Source organism: Eublepharis macularius, chromosome 3 (genome assembly GCF_028583425.1).
Source record: "Eublepharis macularius isolate TG4126 chromosome 3, MPM_Emac_v1.0, whole genome shotgun sequence".
Classification (NCBI taxonomy): Eukaryota; Metazoa; Chordata; class Lepidosauria; order Squamata; family Eublepharidae; genus Eublepharis; species Eublepharis macularius.
In genome coordinates, this window is record NC_072792.1 from 128,698,113 (window position 1) to 128,711,880 (window position 13,768).

The 13,768-nt window shown below is 39.8% G+C and overlaps 1 protein-coding gene across 1 annotated transcript in view; it reads left to right on the top strand.

The window, feature by feature from the left end:
* The window catches only part of POU2F1 (POU class 2 homeobox 1), a 71,897-nt gene extending 62,222 nt beyond the window's left edge, over positions 1-9,675 (top strand). The window contains exons 14-16 of the mRNA XM_054974703.1: positions 805-1,150; positions 2,670-2,758; positions 9,220-9,675. Coding sequence (XP_054830678.1) covers positions 805-1,150; positions 2,670-2,758; positions 9,220-9,533 — 749 coding nt within the window. The 3' untranslated portion in view covers positions 9,534-9,675. The remainder of the gene's footprint in view (positions 1-804; positions 1,151-2,669; positions 2,759-9,219) is intronic.
* Positions 9,676-13,768: the final 4,093 nt, after the last annotated feature.

Consider the following 13,768-nt stretch of genomic DNA (forward strand, 5'->3'; position numbering starts at 1 on the left):
GTATTTTGCAGCCAGAGCAGTCTGTTTTTTCAAATCAGGTCTGTTCCACTGTTTATTAGATCCTTCTCTTGTATTATAGAAACTCAATACATTGTATTCTGGTTGAAATATAAGGAACAAGCCATAGTTTGGTCACTGGGTCCAAATGTTAGGTTCTCACACTCCTCCTTTTCTGTTTGCATGTTCCAATTTGCTTCCTAGTTTGGGGAAACCATTGCTTCCTGTTGCATCCAGATTTGTCCAACTATGCTATGTCTTTAGTGAGCAAGTAGGGAGGAAATTGAATCCTTCAGGAGAAAGGGGAACACATCTGATGGCCAAGCTGTGAGTTGGCTGTTAGATCTGAATTTAACCTATGTATAGAGGCCCTGGAGAGTAAGTATGGCTAAGTTTGTGCATACACATCACTCACATCCATAATGTAATTGAACAGAGTACTTGCCTGTTAAAGGTAAGCAACATTAAGTGAAATGGTACAGTATGAACCGGTAAAAAGTGGGCCTTTCTTTTCCTTGCAATGCTCTGCAAAGTAGCTTTGCTTTTAATTTGTCTCAGGCCATTCACTAACATTTCTGCTGGTGACATCTGCCTGGCTTCTTTGAGAGTAAGTCAGGTTGAACATAAGTCTGTTTCTGTCTGCCTGCTTTAACTCTAACTTGGCATTCACTCCTGTGAGTCAGTCCTTCTGTGTTTTGCCCTTTCATTCCAGCAGATTGACATACTTTTGTGCAGTGCATTTCATTTGGGAGCACATCTTTTCCAAGCACATCAAACATTTTAATATAATTGAAATGATCCTTTTAGGAACTACGGAAACCATCCCCAACAACACAGCGACTGTGATTTCTACCGCTCCTCCAGCTTCCTCGGCAGTGACATCACCCTCACTGAGTCCTTCTCCTTCTGCCTCAGCTTCCACTTCTGAGGCATCCAGTGCCAGTGAGACCAGCACAACACAGACAACCTCCACCCCGATATCCTCAGCTCTTGGGACCAGCCAAGTGATGGTAACTGCTTCTGGTCTGCAAACTGCAGCAGCAGCTGCACTACAAGGAGCTGCTCAGTTGCCTGCAAATGCTAGTCTTGCTGCCATGGCAGCAGCCGCGGGACTAAATCCAGGCTTGATGGCATCCTCGCAGTTTGCAGCTGGGTAAGTATTTTTCCCTTTAAAAACTTGTTTGAGAGTGAATCAAAGTGTGGAAATTAACCTTTAGTTCGTCATATATTTTAATACTTGGTACATGCCACATGTACACACACACATTTGGAAATTCTTCATTCAGTAGTTAAGTGGAAAAGATAATGTTTGAACAATAAAATGTAAAGTGTGAATGTCTGAATGTCACGATTCAAGATTATACTACTTGTAAGCCTTTCTACCACTTTTCTTTTTAGAGACTAATTATTGTGGTTTTGAGGTTTGCTCTGTGATGATATAACTATAATTAGGGAATAAAAGGCAGTCTTACAGGTTAAATTGGGGTACGTTTGCCAGTCAAGATTTGCCACTGTGAGAAAAGAACCCAGAAGACGCTGGGTACTCACTTGAATGGTCCTAGCTCCGCATTCTCTTCCTTCTGGTGCACAGAGATCTGTAGCAAATACAACCAGAAGCTGCCATAACATCAAAAATGACAAACTATAGTTGGCAGTTGACCTGCCAAACTAGTATTCCAAATTTACTCATTCCCAGTTCAGAATATGGTTTGCAGGACAAGCACAAACCATAGTTTGCTGACTTGGATGTAATGAGAAAATACAAAGAGCCCTTAGGAAAATGCAATCAACAATTATCCCAAATTCATATATTTAAGGTGCTAAAAGTGCTCAGTGCGAATAAGTCCATCATATGAATTGTTCCATCATACAAATTGTCATATAACAAATATCAGCGATGGTATGAAATCACAGATTTCCTTTAGACATCAACGGTGGTATACAAGCCACAAAATTTCTACAAGCAGTACATGTAAACAATACATAAGGTGCTTGGAAGCCCTAATAGTCCAATATAAAGCCAGAATTTCCACAAGAATGTAGCGTCCAGGTTATAGAAGTCTTCTCTTGAGTAATGTACGCTGCCTACGGGGTTCGCCGGCATGCAAAAAGTCCAGTCCCGTTTCGCCCCAAAGGCTTCTTCATAGGCAAGATATCAAGTAACAGTCAATCTCATTCCACCATTGCAATTCCTTCCAGTCAATAGGTGGATATCAATACTTGATATCTTGCCTATGAAGAAGCCTTTGGGGCGAAACGGGACTGGGGCGAAACGGCTCTTTGTATTTTCTGCTTGTTTGGTGCCCTTGGGACAGCTCTTTTGTTACCTTTGACTTGGATGTAATAGCAAACTTTAGTTTGTATTGAGGAAAAAATGGGAAAAAGGAAGAATGGGGATGTTGTTGTTTAATATTGTTTGCTTAAAATGCAATTTATGCTTTTGTGCTTGAGGGAAGGAAATTGTCTTTCTTCTAGTGGCAAGCCATGGTCTGCTGAACGAAGTCATGGAGTGCTGTGAGGACCTTTCTAAACCTCTGTGATAAACTTGAGGGAAAATATAGGTTGGCCCTTAAGTTCAGTCTTCATAGACTAATGCATAGAATGTGTCTAAAACAGCCCACCTGGAGATTATTCAGTCCATCTTGTTTTTCTTTCTGGTTCTGGAATTGCAGAGGTGCCTTACTCAGTCTCAATCCAGGGACACTAGGCGGTGCTCTCAGCCCAGCTCTGATGAGTAACAGTACACTGGCAACTATTCAAGGTTAGTAGACTACAGCTGCCTTCTCAGCCCTGTTCAGTTTGTTCTGTTTTTTCCCAAAGAAATTCTGAGTTTGAGTATGTTAGAAAATTCTATTCTAGTCAATAGGGGTATGTTTCTAAGGTTATTTTATACCCTATTCCTAAGCCCGCAGGACAGGTAATAAATAAACCCTCACAAAATTAGTGACATTTGAAAATTAAAAATACATGAAAACCCTATCACATTAGCTCCATCTTGCAAAATTCAACTAGGTTCAACCAGGTAGGTTATCTGACTGTACTGTAACATTTTTAGGCTTAGTTGCTGGTAAGTTTCCAAGAGGAGGGAGATACAGAACTAGGGTGACCACTCAAAAACAGTTCTCTGCATATTAGTGCTGTTTAAATAAGAGCTCCCTCAGTCATGTACATTCTAGGCATAACAGTGAGTCTAAAGGACCAGCATGAATTTGGAAGAAATTTCTGTCAGTGGAGTTTGACTTCCTCACTGCCCTCTTCCCACTGCTTCTGGGCACAGCAAAGCCCCAGGAATAGCCTGACTAAGGTGTATCTGCCAGTAACATCTGGAATTCAGTTTCCTCCCTCAGTCTTTAGAAGTAGACCAGTACAAGTAGTCCACCATCTCCTGGTGTTGGGACTGTGCCTTCAGAATATGGAGTTGGATCATGCTAACAGCATGCCTGTTGCCTACCCCAGATAATTGAATTGCCTATTTTAGACCACTGCAGCAAACTAAATCCAAAGTATATCCTCTCGTGCAGGGTTGCCACTTTCTGGGAAGTCAGGGAAATGGAAATTGGTCAGGGAAATTGGTCTGAAGTCAGGGAAAGTCAGGGAAATTGTGATTAAAATATATTCAAGCAGTGGATTTTTGACCTGCTGCAAGAGCATGATCTGTTCTTGTGGCAACTGGAATAGAGAAGTAGCAGAATACAACTTAATGATGCCCTTTCCCAGCTCTACCTTTTTCTCAGCTCCACCTCCAGCAACCAGCCTAATGTTTGTTGAGCTCTGTCCCTGCATGATTTCCAAGGTCTGCCTGTAGCATTTGCAAAGCAAGGCTAGTTTAAATATACAAACTTTAAACATCTAACTGTTTTCATCCCTACCTGCTAGTACTGCATTTAACTTACATATAAAGATAAGCCTGTTTTTGGGTCATGCTTGTGTATGGAATGGACGTTTTGTCTTCTGCTAAACCGAGCACAGAGTTGCAAATGAGTTTTGCCGCTGTTGGATTTCACAGACAACTAGCGCTTTCTGCTCTGCACCATGCAAAGTAAATTTTGCAAATGTGATTGCTTGTTCCTGCTGGAGTTTACTTAGTACTAGCTCTCTCACCCTCTTTCCTGACTTCTCCCATGCATAAAGGTTGCAAATGAGGGTTGTCTGCTTCACTAGATTGCAGAAACTCCACCTCCTTTCTTGCTGCTGATCTGCTCATTACACTTTCTGGAAGCAGAAAGTGAAAGTGAAACTTTCCCAGCTTTGGAAAGTTCCTACTTGCCAGAAACAAATCTGCTAACATCTTGGTATCAGGCAGGTGGTTCTGTGTACGGCTGTATCTGAAACCACATTCTGAAGATGGCTTCTAAGAGGACAGTTTTTAATATGCAGTGGCTGGATTTCAAACTTCATCCTGACTTTGGAGACAAATGCAAAAGTTATTGTAAAGTATGCTACAAAACCTTTGAACTAAGTAATATGGGAATTAGAGCTGTGGAGTCTCATGCAGAAGGACCGTTAAATCAGAAGAACGTGAAAATTAAATCAAGTCAACAGTCCATCACAATATGTTTAGGTTCAAAGCCAAGTACAAGTTCAGATAGTAAAACCAGAGAGGGTGAAGAGACAGCCTCTGCGAAAACTGGAAAACGTGATCAGAGTGATGAAAATGGCAAAGAATTACCCACCACACAAACTAGTATGGCTGCCTATGTAATCAAGGACTGTGTCAGGACAGCAGAGTGCCTGTGGGCTTTGCAACTGGTGATGAAGAAGATGTCATTTAACTCTTGTAACAACATCAGTGAGTTATTCAAGTGAATGTTCTCAGATAGCCAGATAGCTCAACAGTTTCATCTTGGAAAAACAAAAGCAATGTATGTTGTTGCTTTTGCCTTGGCACCATATTTCTCAGATCTTTTACTGAAACAGCTGAAACAATGCCAAACATTTTGATGAGGCTTTGAATAAGGTGGTTCAAAAGGGACAGATGGATTTAGTAGTTCGTTTTTGGGATGATTGCTGTCATAAAGTTTCCACACGATATCTAACCAGTGTTTTTCTTCAAACTGCTACTGCTGAAGACCTTCTTCAGAAGTTTCAAGAAGGCATGTCTTCGTTATCAGTTGCAAAATTATTACAAGTATCTATGGATAGGCCAAATGTAAATCACCTTTTCTGAGAAAACTAAAAGAAGAAATTAAAACCAGAAAGAAGAAAGAAAAGAATTGATTGACTTTGAAGAAAGAAGAAAGAAAGAATTGATTGACTTTGGAACTTGTAGCCTTCATGTTCTGCATGGGTCTTTTAAAACAGGATTGCAAGCAGTGAAATGGGACCTGAATTCAGTCTTGTGCAACATGTATTATCTGTTCAAAGATTCCCCAGCTAGGAGGGCATCATACACTGCTATGATTGGAAGCACACTATTTCTCCTGAAGTTTTGCTCCACTAGGTGGTTGGAGAATGTTAAGTGCCTTGATAGAGCTATGACTGTTTTTGACAACATCAAGAAGTATGTGGAAGAAGCAAAACTCCCCCACAGTAAACCTGCAATTTGTATAAAAGCTGCAATGCAAGATCCACTCATGAAGTGCAAAATGGCTTTCATGAAAATGATCGCTGGAGATTGTGAGCCATTTCTACAAAGGTTTCAAAACCAAAAATCACTGGCACCTTTTTTGTATGAAGAACTTTGTAAGCTAATCAAGAAGCTAATGAGTCATTGCATAAAATCAGAAACGTTGCAAAACATGTCTTCTGGTTCCCAGTTGTTAACAATTGACATGAAATTGTCTGAGAATTTGCTTGACAGAAGCAAGGTTGACATTGGCTTTGCAGCAAACTGAGTGAACGTCAAGTGGCTGAGTTTTGCCTAGGGCAGCAATGGCGAACCTATGGCACGCATGCCACAGCTGGCATGCAGAGCCCTCTCTGTAGGCATGCGAGCCAAGTTGCTGGATCGCTATGTCCAGGGCTCATTTGGAGGGGGAATGCCTGGAACTGCGCTCCAGTAGCTCTGAACAGAGATCACATGGGTTTTGGCCCTGCCCACGTGATTCCTTTTCCTCAACGCTGGCTCCCTGCTGCCCCTCTCTTTAGCAGCAGGGAGCTGAGGCAGCAGCCCGGCTGCTGGGGCTGGCTTTCTAAAGGAGAGTAAGCTGCTTTGATTTCACTTGCTTTACTTACATTCGTGACTCCTGAGTGAGTGAGAGAGAGAGAGAGAGTGCTTGCAAGCCAGGCTGCTCGTGTAAAGAAGGGCAAACTGCTTTGATTTAACTTGCTTTACTTTCATTCGTGGCTCCTGAGTGAGTGAGAGAGAGAGAGAGAGAGAGAGAGAGAGAGAGAGATGTTAATTAGTTCAGACAACTATGAGTTTTTTCTGAACTAAAACCTCAGTATTTAGGTTTAATTGCCGTGTTGGCACTTTGAAATAAATAAGTTGGTTTTGTGTTGCAGTTTAGGCACTCGGGCTCAAAAAGGTTCTCCATCACTGACCTAGGGTGTCGAAACATGGTAGTAGCTGTTGTTGAAAAGTTGATTGAGAGAATTCCTTTAAAGTTCAAGATGGTGCGTGGTCTATCAGCATTAGATCCTACTATCATTTTATACAAGCCAAATCTTGGAATCATCAGAATAGGGGCTGTTCTTGAAGCTCTACATGCAGCAAATCAGATCAATGACACAGCAGCGGAAAAATCAAAGCAACAATACGCTACTTTAACCACAGCTGCTCATAATGAGTTCAAGGCTCAGTTTCAAGCGTATGTTGCAAAACAAAATGATGAAGTTGGACTGGATACGTTTTACAGTGGTATTTTGATGTCCCACAAAAATTTCTCAGACCTGTGGACTGTTGTTAAAATGTGCCTTATCCTGTCTCATGGTAATGCTTCTGTTGACAGTGGATTTTCAGTTAATAAGTCAATCTTAATTGAGAACTTGCATGAAGAAACTGTTGTCTGTTGTCAGGTTTACGATGCTGTCTTGAACTGTGGAGGACTTGAATCTGTTGTAATTGATAGGAATCTGTTGCAGTCAGTCAGGCATGCTCATGCATGCTAGACAGAGCACTTGGAGGCTAAACACCATAAGCAACAAGAAGAAATTCAGAAGAAAAAAGAAAAGAAGAAACTTGAGGAACAAATTAAACATCTTGAAAATGCTAAAAAAAAACTGAGAGAAGAAGCCAAAATGGAAGAGGAAACAATTGATGAGAAACTAAAAGAGTTACAAAATAAAAAGAGAAAACTGTACAAGTGATAGTTTTATATCTTAAATCTTCATTCTTTAAAAGCAGATTACTTGTATTCTAATTTCTAACTTGATTATTACTGCAATTTCAAAACTAAGTTTCGTAATGTGGCTTCAGAGAAACCATTTTAGATAGAACTTTTATATAATTTTTAGTGTACCTTTAAAACAGTAACAAAAATGTTACGTCATTTGTTAGCATTCAGAGTTTACTTGAATTGAAGTTTGTATCTTAGTGTAATTTTTGGTGCAATTGCAAAACAGATGTTGCTGCAGTTAATGTTGAAAGAAGCTGATATTAAATCTCTTACTTTGACAAATATTTTTGCAGTTGAGACTTGGGTAGTTGTAGAGTGGAACATTTCATTAAGCCTTGCATTAATGCAACACGACCTATTCATTTTTTAACTTGTGGTTATATTTGAATGGTGGTCAGGGAAATTGACAAATGGTGGTCAGGGAAAGTCAGGTAAATGAAAAATAAACTTTTAGTGGCAACCCTGTCATGTGTGCAGTCAGTTACTCTATCAGAGACATCTGTGGTTGTCATATCATCTGTGAAAGATTAGAGGCTCTATTGACCCTAGTATCCTGAGGTGAAAGAGTGGTAGGATAACCACTAAAGGATTGGCTTTATAAGCTTGGCTTAAAGTACCATCAGTACTTTCATTCCTCCCCTCCTATTACTCTATGCTCCCCACATCTTATCCCTTGTATACTGTGCTCCCCCCACCTCTTTCAAGCATTCACCAAACAAGCTAATATGTGCCTGAGCTAGATGTCACACTATTTCTCAAAACTTCCATGGATTTGGAAGCCAGTGGAGTAAACCCAAGCTTGGTATCATTGGATGTTTTTATGGTTAGGCAGACAAGTTTGACCACCTCCTCCTTTCTCTACCCTACTACATCATTTCACTTGTCTCCATGGTGTTCTTGATTCCAGTAGGTCAAAAGTCAATGTCATAGTGTCCCTTCATGTTCAAACTAAGCTGCACATAAACTACAGTGATCACCATCAATTTCTGCAGCATCTGAAATACAAGAAATTCAATACAGCATTTAATGTACAAGTGCAGTGGTAATACTTAGGGAGCAAAATGTTACGAATTATTGTGGAATGAGCAGCTCTTTGTAAAAATTACTGCACTGGAAAGGTTGTTTTTTTTTTACCCCAGTTAGACACTGGCTTCTTTCAAAGTTTATCCTGGAAAGAAATCCCAGATTGATTTCAGATTTCATTTTAGGAGAAATTTGAGAGGTTACTCTAGTTCATTTCACTTCTTCAAAGCCAACAGAATTGGGATCCATTGGACCTTTCCCAACAGCCAAATGCTTCTAGATTAGATAGCGTAAATTGCTATCTGATGTGCAATACAAAAGCATAAGCAAAATATGTTTTCAAGCAATAAGTAATACCTTTCACTGACACTCATAATGAAACTCTTCATTTATTTGTTCACAAAACTGATTAGGTCTCATCAGCTTTTCCAAGACACAAATAAGCCTGGTAGCAAATGGAATTGTTCTTAGTATAAAGCGATTCTTCAAAATAAGCAGTTATTTAAATGATCAAATTGTCTCATCACTCAGATGCTCAGAGATGGATAATGTACTGTGAAACCACTATTAGGCTGATTAAAAATCCAACTTTACCTATTATTTGCATGAATTGTTGGTAGTATCTTTAATATCTTTATGGGTAAATATGGTTACTGATGGGGTCAAAAGGGCATGTTTCCTTACAAGAAAATTGGTTCATTTTGCAAATCCCCAAGAGATCTTAAAATCTTCTTTAGGACGTTGTCAGGCCTCACTATCCTCATTCACTCTGAATCTAGCTATTCATTGGTTTGTAGATTGGTTGGAAGACAGTTCCTTTCAGGATTAATTTGTATTAGCAGTTTTCCTTACAAAGTACAGTAATTCATTGTTTGTTTTAGAGCTACAATTGCTAATCTTGTATGCTTCGTCCTCTTTTTAGCTCTTGCATCTGGTGGCACTCTTCCAATAACATCACTGGATGCAACTGGGAACTTGGTATTTGCTAATGCTGGAGGTACGCCCAACATCGTAACTGCCCCCCTGTTCCTGAACCCTCAGAACCTTTCACTGCTCACCAGCAACCCAGTCAGCTTGGTCTCTGCAGCTGCAGCCTCCGCAGGGGCCTCCGGACCGGTCGCCAGCCTTCACGCCCCATCCACCTCAGCAGAGTCTATCCAGAACTCGCTCTTCACAGTGGCCTCGGCCAGTGGAGCTGCCTCCTCCACCTCCACTACGGCCTCCAAGGCGCAGTGAATCGTGCTGAGCTGTGCTGCCCGAAGCATGTGAGTGTGGCTGCTAGCTGGGCTTACAAACTTAAAATGTGATTGGCTTCCTCTTGCCGTGTTGCTGGGGACAAGGGACAGAAGGAAAAATACAAGAAAAGGAAAAAAAAACAGGAAGGATTTAAAACTGGGACAGACATTTGCCTAATTTTATAATAAACACTGTCTTTTCAGGATTGCTTCATTGAGTGGAGAACTTTCTAACCAAAAATGTAAAAAAAAAAAAAACAAAAAACAAAAAGGACTACTTATCATTTCCAGCAGTCTCAATGGCAAGTTAAGGTGGGTTATCAGTTCAAACATAGGAATGGGATTTCTTCTTTCTTTGTGATCTAAATATCTTTTTTTTAATTATCATTTATTGGTCTGTTGTACAGGCCATAATGTCATACAAGGTGTTTATAATCTTATCAATCGTGTTGGGGGTTCCTTTCTTAACTGGTACAATTTAGGCAGGCCTGTATTACTGATGTATCTCTTTATGATTATTATTATTATTTTTATATATATCTATATATATAGATAGATTGGACGCATTTGTCTTTGCTCCTCGATCATTTTCATTGAGTTCCCATGCCATGCGGAGGGAAGAGGGAAGAGAGGGAGTGTGTGAATTTCCTGCTGCCCTATCTTTTGCAGACATGTGTTTGTTTCCTCTTCCATGGCTGCATGTTTTTGGGACTCTCTCAGAGGTGTTTGGAAAGGCTTCTGCCACGTGTGTGGGCAGCTAAGTGAACATGCAGAGGGTAATGTGCAAAGATAGTCCATGCTTGTGAAGTGGGAGATCTGACTGGACAGCCGCTTGCTTAGCATACTTGGGCCAAATCTAGCTCTCATTTGCACGTCTTTGGCTCCTATTGATGCCAAGGGAGAAGGATTTGGCCTGTAGAGTATCTTCACCAGTGTCGGTAGCTCTCTTATCTCACCATAGCATGGAAATTGCCACTTTACAACTTTGGGAATATATTTCTGTTACTTACTTTCTCAGGAGGCTGCTTGTATTGATGATAACTTACATGCATCCATGTAACCTTCCCACTTGGCTGTTTGGCATAATATTCCCAAACTACGTTGAACATGTTTTGCTGGTTTCTCCAGTAGCATTACATTGAAAATATTTTCAACCTGGAGAATTTCTATCCAAAAATAAACTGGCTCATGTGGAAAGAAAGTACAATTTTTATGCCGCCACAGCCATAAGAAAGCAGCCTTGAGTTCTTACTCTAGTCTGTGATGTTCTTTGACACTGTTTGCTGCTGTGGAGATAGATGGTAAGGAATCATCAAAAACCTGGCCAGCCTGCTGTGGGAGAGAGAGCACCTGTCTTTCTGGTGATCACTGGCATGTTGCATGCATCTTGCAATATTTCACACTGTCTCTGGGTGGTGAGGCTGGTGGCTCAATCACTTATGGCAGAAATGCTTCTACTAGAAGGAAAAATATGTTTCCAAGCAACGCAAGTAGTGGTATATGCAAACAGCTGCTAATGGGAGGAAGAGACAGAGATTAACTCAGATCTTTGTTATCCTGCTGTTATTTCTGAAACAAAACCTTCTAAAATGAGAAGAGATTGTATCACTGCAATATGTTTGATATGGAACTTGCTTATCTTTTGAGCTGAATTGGAAAGTATCTTCAGGGAGGGGCAACTGCCCAGTGGTTCTTTTCACTAAAGATGGAGAGAAGGGAGTTCCAAAGTAACAAGCTCATATAATGGGATCATAATATATTTGTATTCAAAGTAATTATTCAACATCTCGCCACCTGATACCAGAAAGGCAGCCACCTATTCACAGTGCCTTTTCTGGCTGGTGACCCCATTCATGAGCCTTGCATTAATGTGAAATCTTTGTCTCTTTTCCCCATTCCATCATGCTGTTTTGCTCTTTGTTCATCTCTGAATCTTCAGTTTCGTGTTTCACAAGCTACTTAAAGTAACAAATTCTTCCTAAAACTTTTTTAAAACTTGTGAACTGCAAACAGGGAAATGAGCAAATGTCTGTCCACTGTCTTTAATGTGTGTTTTGATTTTTTTTAATGTTTTATTTTTTTAAAACTAAGCTTGAACCAAAGTCAATTTCTAGCAAGCTGCTGTACTAATGGACTAGTTTGTATAAGTGCAGTTCAGATGCAGAGAGGTGATAGATGCTACTGACAATTTCTTTTTCATTTTTTTTATTTTATATAAAAATTGCTGCTTGTTTTGATCTTTTCAGGGGGAGGGGATTGGTCTTTTGTATATCCTTGGGGCAGACAAACTCTTAACTTGATTATCTAATTTCTCTGGTTTGGCATGTAAATAGAATGGCCATGGCAGATTGTTACTAATCCAACTGATCCTGCATCCTTCTTAGGAGTATGGCTCACTCTAAATACTGTGGTGTGACTATCTCCATGACTTCAGTCTCAGTGTAAAAGTATAGGGCTATGAATAATACTGTGTGTTAAGAAATTAAGTGGCCCAAAGCAACAGCTTGGAGTAGTCAGATGGATGAATGAAAGAATGGCAGAGGAGGGGCAGATACCTACTATGTTGATCTAGGGGGTCATAGTGTTGACTGATTTCTACCAAAGGAAATATAAATTGCATGAATTTGTTTTGCCCAGAGAAATAAGACCTAAATACCTTTCTGTTCTCCAGAGTGACATGTGTACCCATACTGGTTTTAGCATATAGAGAGGATGGTGGTGACTTCTGAATCATGGCATTTCATTCAGCTCAAACATACAGAAATAAATCATAGGTCTTTATGTTGTCATAAAACATCTCTTCAAGATTCAGAGAAGGTGTGTGTTCCATAGTTTGGCTAGAATTTCTTATTCCCATGGTTTGTGATTAGAGAGTTTCATGAGCAGATATCTGGAACACTAATGCAGCTCAGATGGCGGCTATCAGAACTTTTGTATGTTGCAATACCTACATAATGTCCATGTAAGTATGTTTCATACCTTTTTCTTTTTGTCATCATGTTGAGCTAAAGTAGGACAGAGACTAAAATCCTGGAAGATTTCATAATAAACCAAATTAGAATTTCATAGCAATGTGAGAAATTGGAAACTTTCATGTAGAAGCTTCGTTTGAAATATATTCATTTCATGCCATATGTTCCACTTCTTATATGTTTTACAATATCATAAGACTGAGTATAACCTAACACCACAAAGGCAGCTAGGCCTCAATGGCTATCACTAGTTTTTCTTGACCTTATACTTTGGCTGTACGCGTTAATAAGAATATGCACATGCAAAAATACTACATATTATGGAGAGATAATAGGCATTTTGATACAGTGATAGTACTTATGATTTAATTATGATTACATAACAAAACTACAACTGGATAATTTAAAAGTCTGCTTGGGAACCTAAGAGTTGGAGTAAAAAAAATTGTTGTTGCATATTTCATAGTTTGAGCAACATCAAAAGACCTGAGCTTTCCAAGAGGAGCAACAACCTTTTTGTAGTCACTACAAAGTGCAATTCCTGTAATCTAAAATACTATATTACACAAGTGTGTTGACAAAAATGAATTTAATCCTGTCTGTTGGCAGAAAATTGTTCCAGTGTTCCAGTATTATATCTATAAAATGTTGCATTTAATTTCCGTTTTTGGCGCTTGGAGTTTTCGGCGATGGCATTCATTTCGTGCACACTTTCTGATCTAGCTTCAAGGCCAGAGTGAAAAATTACCTTGCATGGTGGGAAAAGTCAGAATAAGGTATTTGTACTTGGGGCCAGAGTAGATTCTTTCTGTACAGTAAGAGTTGTTGCCCCAGCTGCATACATGGTTAAACGTAAGGTGGAAATTGGTAACATACTTCCCATATTCATAGACATATTTGAAATCCAGAATCCACAGTTGACTTGCTATTTCACAAGTATGACCATTGGTGCTGCCAGTCACATATGAGTAACAATAACATCAGATAGAGCCTTATCTAAAGGGTTGCTTTCTTGGGCAGCTGAATTATAATGTTCTGTGGAAATATACTTTAGCCTTTGGGTTGCATGGTAATCTTTGTGCTGATACTGAGGTGAACCTGAATATAATTTTTTATCTCTACATTTTCTATCGAATAAGTATAGCTACTTATAATACATCTTTCATTACATTTTGTTGGCACATGGACCTGAAGGCAGGCTGGTAGGCAAATCAACAGCTCAGCAGCTTCAGGCAGGCATTCCAGGCAGTTTGTAATAGCTCAG